Source organism: Hyaena hyaena, unplaced genomic scaffold, assembly GCF_003009895.1.
Source record: "Hyaena hyaena isolate Hyena2069 unplaced genomic scaffold, ASM300989v1 scaffold_224, whole genome shotgun sequence".
Lineage (NCBI taxonomy): Eukaryota > Metazoa > Chordata > Mammalia > Carnivora > Hyaenidae > Hyaena > Hyaena hyaena.
Window position 1 is genome coordinate 1,437,199 of NW_024080854.1, and position 13,585 is coordinate 1,450,783.

Here is a 13,585-nt window from a genome sequence, read left to right on the forward strand (position 1 = left end):
AGCTTTTAAACCAAGTTTAAAATATAGATAGAGGATGAATTAACATACATTCACGTGTATGCGTGTACTGGAGTATGTCTTTTATAAAAGTGATCATTATTGTAACTTATCAGTCATTAACAGTCAGCCCCTGTTATGAATATGTTTTATGCATCTACTTATACATCATGTCCAGGCTTCACTTATCTGCTAACTTTTCAATGCTGATTACCACCAAGAACTAGGAAAGGATCCAGAAGCCCTGATAGCAGCCTAAGTAAAGGGATTTTTGTATGTGTTAGCAGTTAATCCCCCAGAAATAGTCCAGGTCATCATTTTAGTTTTCTTGACCACTAATTAAAAAAGCACAGGACTTGTGCAGTATTTGTAGGTCATCAGGGTTTGAGAAGGATACTTTCTACCTACTTGTTGAAATAAGGCTAAACTGTACTCATAGTGTTTTGTCCCCAAGACAGCTTCATTTGATCCACTGTAATGCATTAGGATTTACCTGTTTTTAAAACTGTGACTCCAAGAATCTGATGACAGGATTGCTGTAGAAGAGGATTTTGGGGACTTCTAGAAAATACCATGTGCAGGATAGAGATCTGAGGATCAAATAATAAAATCCTTGATGTTGATTATTTCTACTTCCGAGTGAGATAATTCTATATTTAAATTATGAAATTTCATACTTTTATTTTAATAGGAAAGACTTGTATCTCTTGTATTTGGACTTTTAAAACAAAGAAAACTTAATTTTTTAGAAATCTATAGTGAAGAAATGATTATTACAGCAAAGAATATCATTAAGCAGGTAATTGTACATTTTTATTTGATATATTTTGGTTTAGAATCTATTTTTTAAAATTTTTAATGTTTATTTTTTGAGAGTGAGAGAACGTGAATTGGGGGAGGAGCAGAGAGAAAGGGACACAGAGAATCTGAAGCAGGCTCCACAGTTAGCGCAGAGCCCGATGTGGGGCTTGAACTCATGAATTGCAAGACCATGAAATCAAGAGTCTGATCCTTAACTGACTGAACCACCCAGGCGCCCCTAGAATCTTTTTATCAAATTTATTTTTACATGATCCTAGTGATAATATATATGCATTATAATAGTAACATTTTCTCATTTATTTAAAAACTTAAAATACAGAAAAATAGAAGACAAAATAGACCTACTAGCCAAAAGATTATCCCTTTAAGAATATTTCTCAGTGTAGGGGTATGTGGGTGGCTTAATTGGTTGAGCGTCTGACTTGATTTCGGCTCAGGTCGTGTAATCCCAGTACAATGGGATCGAGCCCCAGGACCATTGGATCAAACCCCACATGTGATCCGTGCCAAGGATGGAACCTGCTGAAGATTTTCTCTCTCTCCCTCTGCTCCTTCCCCCAGCTTGTTGTGTGCATGCCCTTGCTCCCTCTCCCTCTCATTCTTAAAAAAAAAAAAAAGTATTTGTAAGTGTAATTCTAAGTGTAAATTGTTACTGCTGTTTTTCATTGTTGCTATCATACTGTATATATGTTTGTGAATTGTACGTGTATTTCAGAGTCATAAGCATTTTCTCTTATAAGCCTTTTTTTTTTTTGATGGTTGTATAAAATCCCATTAACATTTTATTAGTTATGCCTTTCCTCTGTGTTGAATATTTACATTTTTTCAGTTTGGTACTATAGAACACTGTGACACATGTATTTGGTATAAAGTTTTGTTGGGCTTTTCAATAGTTAAGACTATTTTTCTTATAGCTAATTCCTAGACATGGAATTATTGGTCAGAGAGTGAAAAGTATTTTTAAAACTATTTGATAGAGTTGAATTGCTTTCTAAAAAGATTTTGCCAAATACACTCTCACCTGCAGTAGTAAATTTTTATTTCCTCTTATCCTTGTCTTTAAGAAATTATGATTGTATTTTTTAGTCTTTGTTTTGCTGTTTTACTCTGATAAATATCATTAAACATTAAACTTCAGTTTTTCTAAATGTGAAAAAGAATTTTCTAAGTATGAAAAAGAACAATTTAAATATACTTATTAGGCTTAATGATCATCATTACCAGGTTGAATGTACATTTCTGAGTTTATTTAATGTTTAACTAAAACAAGATTATAATCACATCACTTTTTACTTCTTTTAAACACTGACTAAAACATATTTTAAAATTATTAAAACCACCTTAAAAAATTGTTGGCAGTAGCTACTATTGTAACTCAGCAGTACACATACAAACAATATACATATACACATATATTGTAACTCAGCAATTCTACTCCCAGTATTTAACCAACAGAAATGCATACATAAATTTACCACAGACAGCACAAAATTTCATGGCAGCACTATTTGTAATAAAAACTGGGAAAACCCAAATTCTTCTTTTTTGTTTTTTTTCTTTGACAAACCCAAATTCTGTCATCAGTAAAAAAAAGAGTTGTGGTGTATTTGTATGAATATGGTACAGCTATGAGAATGAATAAATCACATGAAACAAATGGATGAATATCACATCTGTAATGTGGAGTCAAATAAACCAGACACAAAGGAGTATACACTGTACGATTACACTTTTGTAATTAACCTATGATACTAGAATTAATCTATGATATTAGAAATCAAGATAGTAGTATCTTCTGGGAGAAAGTAGTGACTAGGAGGGGTACAAGAGAGGTGTTTACTGGCAGTGTTCAGTTTCATGATCTGAGTTTTCATTACACAAGTGTATTTTTTGTAAAAATTATTGACCTTTGAACATAATTTGTACAATTTCATGTGTGTGATACTTCTAAAAAAGTTTATAAAACACTACTATATTGTAATTCCAAGGATTCTCCTGAAGTCTAAGCATTTTTTTAACTTTTGCATATATTGCAAGAAAACATAACCTCTAAAATGAATTTTTTTGGGAATTTTAATATCGGGCTCATACCTTGTTCCTAAGAATTATGGTTCTGGGTATTGTTTTATTTATTTGGTGTGTGGTTTTGAATAGTTTTAAATAGTAGGGGATTTTAGTCAATATTTAACGGTTCAAACATATCATGGAATAATTATTTAATAGGGTAAATATAAATTACAGTGTTTTATACACCTTGGGGTATGTATAAGGGACACAAGAGACCTCTGGTAAAATGATCATAGTCATTGAGGTAGTTTTTTTCATGGAAGCCATTTTTAATATACGAAGCCATTTTTAATATACAAATGAACCATGAAGTACTTAGAATTCTAAATATATTAATCAAAAATTTTTTTCTTAAAATTTGCAGTGTGTGATTAATAAAGTTTCACAAATAGAAGAAATTGACACAGATGTTGTTGCGAAGTAAGTATAAATATTAGGTTGGGACTTATCAGTCAGGGAAAAGATGACACATTAGGATATTCTGAGGAGGTTTTAATTAAGGAATTATTTACTAAGGTATGGGCAGAGTGTAGGAAAATCACAAGTGACAGTGCAGTATCTTTAAGGGACAAAGGATGAGAACAGTAGAATTCAGAAGGAGAAGGACACTTAGTATTTGAAAGAAAGACCTGTAGTAGTTGAAGTGATCTTCAGTGCTGGAGGCAGTTATCCTGAGACAACCTCTCAGGGAGGGAGGTGGAGCTATCTGTACTTGTCTTCCTTCCAGCCTTTTATTAGGGCTCCCCCTTGGCCAAACCCAGCAGGTCAGCCTCCCAGGGCAGAGAGAGGGTGGAGAGGGTACAACATAGGTATGGAGGAGAGAATTTGAAGATACTCCGTTTCAGAGGATTGCAGTATTAAGTTTAAATTATTTAGATATGTGATTAAAACCCAGCTTCTAATTGACTTTGAGAAATGTGAGTACATAATTTTGAATTGCCTCATGCCTATAATTTTTTTCTTTTCACCCTTAAAATTCCTCTTCTTTCATTTTGAGATTAGTAATAAATAGAACTGTGAATCTAGTTCCTATAGGTACCTGAACTCTAGTGGCCCAAGCTATGAACAGCAATATGGATCACTGTGAAACTTTTCTGGGCCAAACTCATAGAATGAGGATTGAGGGGTTTTAATTTCTACACTATTACCTAGTGAAAACTGTTTCAGAATTAATTGAAGCAACTGTAATAATGCAGGAATCACTAGTAGTTGGAAAAAGTAAGTTAATGGGATTTTGTTAAAAGCCCTATGGACCTGGAGAGTCAGTTATTTTAAATTTAATTTTAAATTTTATTCCATAGGAATTTCTCAAATAGGGTTTCTCTATTTGAGATAGAGATGGGGTTTTGTCTCTATTTGAGATAGAGAAACCCTATTTGAGAAATTCCTATATCTCAAATATAGAAGTATCTTTTGAGAATAAACTCCTAACTGCGCAAAGACAATCATTATTTTTGTTTGAAAAAAAATTTTTTTCTAGGCTTGCAGATCAGATGAGAATGTTGAATTTTCCGCAGTGGTTTGATCTGCTAAAGGACATTTTCTCTAAGTTTACAGTTTTCCTACAAAGAGTTAAGGTAAGCTTATGTGGTTATTAGTTTGTCCAGAATATCCCTAAAATTAGGTCCACTTTCTAGATGTATAATATACATATAGAATCAGATTAGAAAAACAAACACAATTTCTCTGTTTTTATGGTTTTTTAATGTTTATTTCTGTATTTTGATGGGGGGAAGAGAGGCAGCGAGAGGGAATCCCAGTCAGGTTCCATGCTGTCAGCACAGAGCCTGATGCGGAGCTTAGTCTCACGAACTATGAGATCATGACCTGAGCCAAAATCAAGAATGAAACATTGAACTGACTGAGCCACCCAGGTGCCCCTGTTTTTGTAATTTCTCTAAAGAGATGTGGTTTCAAATAAGATTTGGAGTGCTTCAGAGTATTTTGATACTCTATAATGTAGGATAATCTGTTTTATATTAAAGTATAGTGCTTACAGTATTTCCTCTTGTGATTTTGTGATTTTTGAATCTCTCTAGATTATCTAGAGGCACAATATTGTGAAACACTCAAAAATCTGTCCTAAACCACCACAGTTTTCTAAAAATATTTAATCTTGATATAATGGTATTTTTTAACATGTAATTCATATTTAAATTGCTCTAGTCATGTCCTTTATTGCAAACTTTTATTTCACTTTTTAATCTGGCGTCAAGTCAGGGATTATGTATCACTTTTAATTATTCTGTCACTTTAGTATAATCACTTAATTTTAAACCACTCAGTATGAGAAAAAGAATACAGCATTTTTCAATAGAAAAGATGTCACAGACTAATGCATTGTGGTTAGAATCACCAACATGTTATAGCTGTGTTTTAATAAGACAGTGCTTAGGAATTACTGAATATAACAGATTGTTTGTGAAATTTGATATTCTTTGAATTATTGTGTTACATGTGCTAGTTAACATCTCTGGCATCTCCTGCATATTCTGTTAAATGGTCTGGGGGACTTTGGTACTTAATCTGTGACATGACTTTATCAACATTGGAGTGATGCTAAGTCATGTGTATAACCTTTCTAAGTGGGAAAATTTTTTTTAAATGTGATTCACTGTACTTTAGGCACCTACCAAAATGTTGATCCCGTTTATTGGTAGTGATAGATAGCAAACCTATAGATGTGGATTGCTTAAATAACTAGGCCATGTTTTCGCTTTTTCTTATATTCCCACCATGACTTCATCACATATATTTCTATTATATGGTTTGATGTATATTGCAGATTGTATAATCAACCAACTTTTCGGCAGTATCCTTTTTTATTTAAGTATAATTAATATACTGTGTTCTAGGGGTGCCTGGGTGGCTCAGTCAGTTAAGTGTCTGACTTCAGCTCAGGTCATGATCTTGCAGTTGGTGAGATCGAGCCCTTCATCAGTCTCTGTGTTGACAGCTCAGAGCTTAGAGCCTGCTTTGGATTCTGTGTCTCCCTGTCTTCCTGCCCCTTCCCTACTAGTTCTCTCTCTCTCTCTCTCTCACAAATAAAGAAACATTAAATTTTTTTAAAAAATACAGTGTTCTGTTAGTTTCAGGTGTATAATATAATGAATCAGCAGTTCTATAAATTACTCAGTCCTCATTACAGTAAGTGTACCCTTAATCCTTTTCACCAATTTCACCCTTCTCCCCACCTGTCTCCTCTTTGGCAACTACCAGTTCTCTATATGTATGAGTCTGGGTTTTTGTCTCTTTTTTTTCTTTGTTCATTTGTTTTGTTCTTTTATATTCGAAATATGAATGAAATTATATGGTATTTATCTTTCTTTGACTTACTTCATTTAGCATTATACCCTCTAGATTCATCCATGTTGTTGCAGATGGCAAGATTTCATTCTTTTTTATGGTTGAGTAATGTTCTTTTGTATACATATACCACATTTTATCCATTCATCTATGGGTGAACACATTTGCCAGTAATTTTTTTATAGCCATTTCACCATTAGGTTCTATATCAGTTAAACTAAGTCAAATCTTTATTTGATACATGTACAATATGGGAATAGTGATTTGTCATAGTTGTAGTTTCTCATTGTCCCATTTAGACCCCTTAAGCTAATACTTCTGTAAAACATTTTTGAAGATGATACATAACCTATAAATACGGTATTTTTTCTTTGAAAAGAGTTTGTGATTTTGTAAGGGTATGATTTCACTGAAAAATAATGTTAATTACAAGCTGTTCACTTTTAATTGAGAATTTTTAAATAACTACAAATTGGAAAGAACCCAGATGTCTAACAGTAGAGGAAGGGTAAAGTAAATTATGCCTGGTATTCATTACCATGGAATATCATGCAACTGAATTTTAATGTTGAAGAAAATGCATACATAATAACATTAAGTGAAGAGACAATATAGACCTATTTATATGGTATGTTCTCAGCTATGTTAAAAAGATTTATTATCTCTTCATCTTCATAGAATAAAGAGACAGTTTGGTTTTTGGTAGTTATCTTTTGGCAGTATAATTGAAATTTATTATTCATTTGGTTTTTTTCCCCTAAATTTTCTATAAAGAGAGGTATATTACTTTTATAATCAGAAAATGTTGTTTTGGTTTTTACTAGTGTTTACTACATTATAGGAATAAACTGTTTGAAGTTCATATTTAATTTACCAGTACACCAGGGTTCCAGTTTCTTTATACTAACACTTGTTTGTTTTGTTTTTGTTTTTTTTTGCTAGTAGCCATCCTACTGGATGTGAGGTGGTATCTCGTTTGGTTTTGATTTGTATTTTTTTAATGATTAGTGATGTTGAGCATCCTTTCATGTGCTTATTGGCCATTTGTATGTCTTCTTTGGAGAAATGTTTTCTTTCCCATTTTTTAATCAGAATTTTTTGTTGAGTTATAAGAGTTCTTTATATATTGTGGCTTTTTAACCCCTTATCAGACATATGATAGGCAAGTTATGTTTAGTGTAACCTATTTAAGATACTTAATATATATGCAATATATTTTAGGGAGGTTTCTACTTAAAAAATCAATTAAAATATAGAACTCCATTCTTAAGCTTTGGGGAACCCATTTCTCTTGAGTAGTTCTTTTTCACAGGTCACCTTTATGGTGATAAAAGATTGGTAGAAATTCTGATATTAATGACCTTGACACTCATTTATAAGATTTTAAGAAGTACATATGCAGAATTCACTTTTGGGAACTTTAGATACATGTTATTTTAAATCCTTTAAAAATATATCTTGTTTTCTTATAGGCAACGTTAAATATCATTCACAGTGTTGTTCTCTCAGTTATTGACAAAAACCGAAGGACCAGGGAATTGGAAGAGATTTCACAACAGAAGAGTGCTGCAAAAGACAATTCAGTGGACACAGAGGTGGCTTATTTAATCCATGAAGGCATGTTTATAAGTGATGCATTCAGTGAGAGTGAATTAACACCTATAGCAGTCGACACTACCTCTCAAAGAAATGCATCTCCAAATAGCGAGCCCTACAGCAGTGATTCAGTATCCGAACCAGAATGTACTACTGATTCTTCATCCAGCAAAGAGCAGACATCATCATCTGTTACTCCAGGAGGTGTGGATATCATGTGAGTATGCTGACTACTGCCAATTTTACAGGATTTTGAGTAAGACTGATTTTTCAACTTTTTGAAAAACGATATGAACTTTGGTCTTGGAATTTAACAAAAATAAATAAATTTTACAAAACACATATCTTTTGGAAAATGTGTAGGATGTAAGGAGGTAAGCATTGGAAGTAATCAAAAATTGCAGGATTTTAAGGCTGGAAAGGGACCGTTTAATTAAATGCCCTTATTTCAGAGTGTTTAGTTAACTTTTTTAAAGTTACTAGTGGCAGAACTTGTCCTAGAAATCAGGTCAGCATTACCTTATTTTTCTCTTTTCCTATAATTCCTTTATATTTTGCATATAGTGAAGATCTGTTTGATTTACAGGTTTTTTCCAAAGGCATGAATTTCCAAGTGGATCACACCATCTTTTCAACCATGACTTTTTAAAACTTCTTATTTTGAAATAATTTCAAATTTACTGAAAAGTTGCCCAAATTATACAAAAAAGTCATACATTGCATTCAGAGTTCACCAATTGTCCTAACAATCTCTTGTGTAGAAAGAACAAAACAGAGCAAAGCCAATAAAATTTTTCAGATCCAAGAATAAAGTATGGATTTAATTATTGTTAAGAATAATAACTCAGTATGTACTTTTGTTTATTTTTGCAGAAGTCAGCTTATGGCCAAGGAGCTTATATAGGTTGCAGTTATAGCATAAAGTCCACTGTAATACCTCTCTCCTCACCAAAAAGAAAACCCTGAACTACATATTAATAAAAATATTTTTTCTCTGTTTGGGCTAACCTTTCATACTTACTGTTTAGCGTGCAGTCTAAAGCTTATAAGACGTGTACAAATCCTATAGCTTAAACAGTATAGAATTTTGTTTCTGTCATGTAACACTTCAGAGGTGGGAGGTTCCCAGCCGAGAAGGCAGCTCTGCTGTCCTTATTTTGTAGCTTCCATCTGTGTCTAAAGAGGCTGTTTGAGCTTTTATCATCAAATCTGCATTCTTAGCAGCAGGATGGAGAAGTACCCACCTTAACTTTTTGTTTTGTTTTAACTTTTTACTTGGAGTATAATGCACATATAGGCCAATACAACAATTGTATATGTTGCTCAGTTAAAAAATAGAACATTACCAGCTGTCTAGAAGGCTTTATTGCAACCATGTTTTTACTCTTTACCAAGGGAAACCATGAAAACTGTTGGTTTGTCTGGTTTTTAAACTTTATATAATAGAAACATAAATGGAATCATGTTCTTTTGGCTTAGATTTCTTTCCTTCAACATTATGTTTGTGCTGTTATCCTAAGTTGTTGCATGTAGCAGGAATTTCTTTTTATTTGTGTATAATATTTAACTTTCTGCCTATACTATAATGTATTCTACTGTAAATGAAATTTGTGTTACTTCCATTTTGATTGTTGTCAACGTTCTTCTAGGTATCTTTGGTATACATGTTCTAAGCATTTCTGTCAAATATATACCTAAGAATGAATGCGGTATGTGAATGATTAGTTTAGCTAATAAAAGTTTCTCAGAATGATTATACTCTTTTACAATCCCATCAGCAATGGGAAAGAGTTCCTGTCTTTCTACATCTTCATTCAGTCTTGGTGTTATCAGTCTTTTACATGTTAGCCATTCTGGTAGGTATGTTATAGGTATATTAGTTTTAATTTTTATTTCCCTGATCATTGGTAAGAGATCAATTTTCATGTATTCATTGACTTTGGGTATTCTTTTTTGAGAAGTGCCTATTCAAGTCCTTTTTCCACTTCTCTACTAAGTTGTCTTTATTTCTTACTCATTTATGAGAGCTCTTTATGTAGTCTCAGCACAAGCCTTTTGTTAGTTGTCTAGATTATAAACATCTCCTACTCTTATTCAGGTCTTTGGTGAGTAAAATTTCTTAATTTTAATATAATCCCATGATTCATTCTTTTCCTTTATGGTTTGTATTTTTTTTCTTTGTCATATTTAAGAAATTTTTCCCTGCCCTAAGGCTCGATGATATTGTGTTATGTTATCTTCTAGAAGCATTGTTACTACTCCCATCATGTTTAGATCTACAATCCATCTGAAACTGATTTTCGTGTATAGTATGTTTTCTGTTTTCCTATATGATTATCTTTCTGACCTCACACCATTTGTTGAAAAGACTGTCCTGCTCTGTAGTGTCACTCTTTTCTCAAGTCAAATGTTCTTATATGTATGGGTCTGTGTCTAGACTCGATTTTGTTCATTTGTCTATCTTTGTACCAATACCATTAAGTAAAATTGTCTTAGTTACTATAGCTTTTTAATTAGTCTTAAAATCTAAAAGAGTAATTTCTCCAACAGTTTATTCTTCCAGGATTGTCTTGACTATTATTGGTCTCTTGCAAACCCATATACTAATTTTAGATTTCTTAGTTCTCTGTTCCTTTTACATAGATTTGTTTATATCTTATCCTTTCTTTTTAAGAGCACAATCCAGAATTTGTACTTAATATTTCCACCCGCATCCTAGTGACCAGAATATTATCGCATGACTATATCTACCCATAAGGGAGGCTTGAGAAATAGAGCCTTTAGCTTGTTGGTTATTTGCTAGCTAATAGTTATGTGACAGAAGAGAGAAAAGATCTTAAGAGATAGATAGTAGTCCTGCCATAGCATTTGAGATTACTTCAAATCAGATACAGTCTCATAGTTTTTATCCCTTCCTTCCCACCTTTGTTGTGGCTCGTTTTACACTTTGAAGCTTCTCTGGCGTTCCTCAATGACATGCTTCCACAGCATGAAAGCATAGTTTCTATAGATGGTTCCTTCTGTGTTCAATAGGCACATACATGTCTGAAAACTACCCAGCCCAAAGGGGCAGTGGATTGAGTATATTTATACATGTGACCCTAACTAGTTCTTTCTTACAAGGGCTCTGGCTATTCCTGTATCGAGTGTTTTTGCCAAATACAATTGTGTCATGGATACAATACATGCAAAACTGATGTCTGATATTTTATCTTTTTTAGTGGTAGATTTTCATTATTTTCTTATATTGTCAAAATAACCTACAATTTTGTAAGCTAACTGCAATGCAGATATGAGCACAAAAGAGTAAATAATTTACCAGGCAGGAAATGGGAAAGGAAAAATAATGAAAAGAATTAGAAAGTTTTGTTTTGTTTTTTAAACATTTATTTTAAATTGTAGTTAAAAACACATGACAAAATTTACCGTCGTAACCATTTCTAAGTGCCCATTCCAGTAGTAGTGAGTATATTTATGTTGTTGTGCAGCCTATCTTTGGGGCCTTTTTCATCTTGCAAAACTAAAACTCTCTTCCCAATTAGCAACAATGACCCATTTCTTCCTCCACCTGTCCCCTGGAAGCCACCTTTCTACTTGTGGTCTTTGTGAGTTCAACTACTTTAAGTGCTTCATTTAAGTGGAATTATACAGTATTTGTCCTTTTGTTATTGGTTTAATTCATTTAGCATAATGTCTTCAAAGTTCATCCATGTTGTAGCATGTGTCATAATTTCCTTCTGTTTTAAGGCTGAATAATATTCCATTGTATGTATACATCACATGTTTTTATTCATTCGTCTGTCATTGTACTTTTGGATTGCTTCCATCTTTTGGCTTCTATGAACGTGGGTATGCAAATCTCTTTGAGATTCTGCTTTCAGTTATTTTCTATATATACCCAGAAGCAGAAATGCTGCATCCTCTTTATGAAGTTGTTTTTGGTTGTTTTTGTTTTTCTCCTGTGAATGTGAAAGAGATCCAATTAAACTTAAAATATTAAAATTCTTTTTAGTGGCACCTGGGTGGCTCAGTCAGTTAAGTGTCTGACTCTTGATTTTGGGTCAGGTCACCATCTCACGGTTGGTGAGTTTGAGCCCTGTGTTGGGCTCTGCTTTGATAGGGAGCCTGCTTGGAATTCTCTCTCTCCCCCTCTTTCTGCCCTTCCCCCGCGTGCTCTCTCTCTCAACATAAATAAATAAAATTCTTTGTAAAAAGCAAAATTACAAATAACTAAATTAAGTGATTTTTCTAAAATACCAAGCTTCCTACCTTTTTGGATTGTCACCCTCTTAAAGACTTGACAGTTGTTTTTATCTGCTATTTTCTGGGTTTTTTTTTATCTTTGTGAATTGCTAGCATATTGCCAAGAGTTTCATATTCTTAATCATTCTATTACATGGAAACAAATTTTAAACATGCTTTACAAAATACAATTTTCTTTCAGTAGTAAATTTGAACTTTTATTATTAAAAAACTTTTTTTTTAATGTTTAATTATTTTTGAGCAGGAGACAGAGTATGAATGGGGAGGAGCAGAGAGAGAGGAAGACACAGAATCTGATGGAGGCTTCAGGCTCTTGAGTTGTCAGCACAGAGCCTCACGTGCGGCTTGAACCCACAAACTGCAAGATCATGACTTGAGCCAAAGTCGGACATTCAATCGACTGAGCCACCCAGGCTCCCCATAAATTTGAACTTTAAAATTTAAGCAAACAGTTTTGTGGGAGTTGGCATCGAAATAGCATTGGACTATTTATATAGAAGTAAATTTTGGAGTAGAAGAAGCTTAGCAGATTAGAAATGGAATTAGACTGATTCTAGGTTCTAGTCTTACCCTTTAACCTTGTGACCTTGGGTAGGTCATTTAAATTTTGAATCAGTGTCCTCATCTGTAAAGTAGATATTATCTACCTGTCTTGGGCGTGTGAGAACCAAACAAGTTGCTTTTTCTGAGAGTAAGAATATTAATCCCTTATTTTATTTATTTATTTATTTTATTTTATTTTATTTTTTAATTTAATTTTTTATTTATTGCAAGAGAGAGTAAGTATGAGTAGGGGAGGGGTGGAGGGAGATGGGAAGAGAGAATCCCAAGTAGGTTCTGCTGTTGTCAGCATGGAGCCCAACATATGCTTCGATCCCATGAACCATGAGATCATGACCAGAGCTGAACTCAAGAGTCAGATGTTAACTGAGTGAGCGAGCCAGGCATTCTTCCCTCTATTATTTTAAAGCATTGGTAAATAAATTTAATGATACTATAATTTTAAAAGATAGCAGGCAATAACTTCCCTTAATACCTTAACCCAGTTAGCGTAGTGGTTTGCCTCAACTAACATGCATCAGATTCTCTTTGTAAGATCTTTGAAAGTTATTTTAATTCAATTGAAAGGGAGAGAAATGATGCTAAGGCATTTAAACTTGGTTCATAGTAGCACTGCATTGAATTGTTGGTATGGAATCAGTGATCTTTATACATGCCCCAAGGAAAAAAAATGTTTAAACACAGAAAGTCTCCTCAAAACTGGAAAAAAAATACATTTCATCTTATAAATACTTCTGTTTGATTGTCAGTTCCTTGAGGACAGCAACCTGTTGTGTCCCTTCTTGTGCAATGCTCAGGAGATATTAGTTCAGTTGAACTGAATATTAGCTGTCATAAGTACAAAAAGATGCCTATTTGTCATGAAATAATCTTCTTTCTTCCTTCTTCCAGTGTGTCATTCTAAGCACCCTGTGTAAAAACTGCCAAAGGTACCACCTTGTACCTAACTAGAATTTTTTATTTTTGCTGTAAG

The 13,585-nt window shown here is 33.3% G+C and overlaps 1 protein-coding gene across 4 annotated transcripts in view; it reads left to right on the plus strand.

Moving 5' to 3' along the window:
• The window catches only part of VPS54 (VPS54 subunit of GARP complex), an 86,544-nt gene that overhangs the window by 46,196 nt on the left and 26,763 nt on the right, over nucleotides 1-13,585 (plus strand). For all 4 annotated transcript variants that reach the window (XM_039243165.1, XM_039243167.1, XM_039243166.1 and 1 more), the window contains 4 exons: nucleotides 689-796; nucleotides 3,251-3,306; nucleotides 4,367-4,463; nucleotides 7,665-8,005. In XM_039243165.1, the coding sequence (XP_039099096.1) occupies nucleotides 689-796; nucleotides 3,251-3,306; nucleotides 4,367-4,463; nucleotides 7,665-8,005 (602 nt within the window). The remainder of the gene's footprint in view (nucleotides 1-688; nucleotides 797-3,250; nucleotides 3,307-4,366; nucleotides 4,464-7,664; nucleotides 8,006-13,585) is intronic.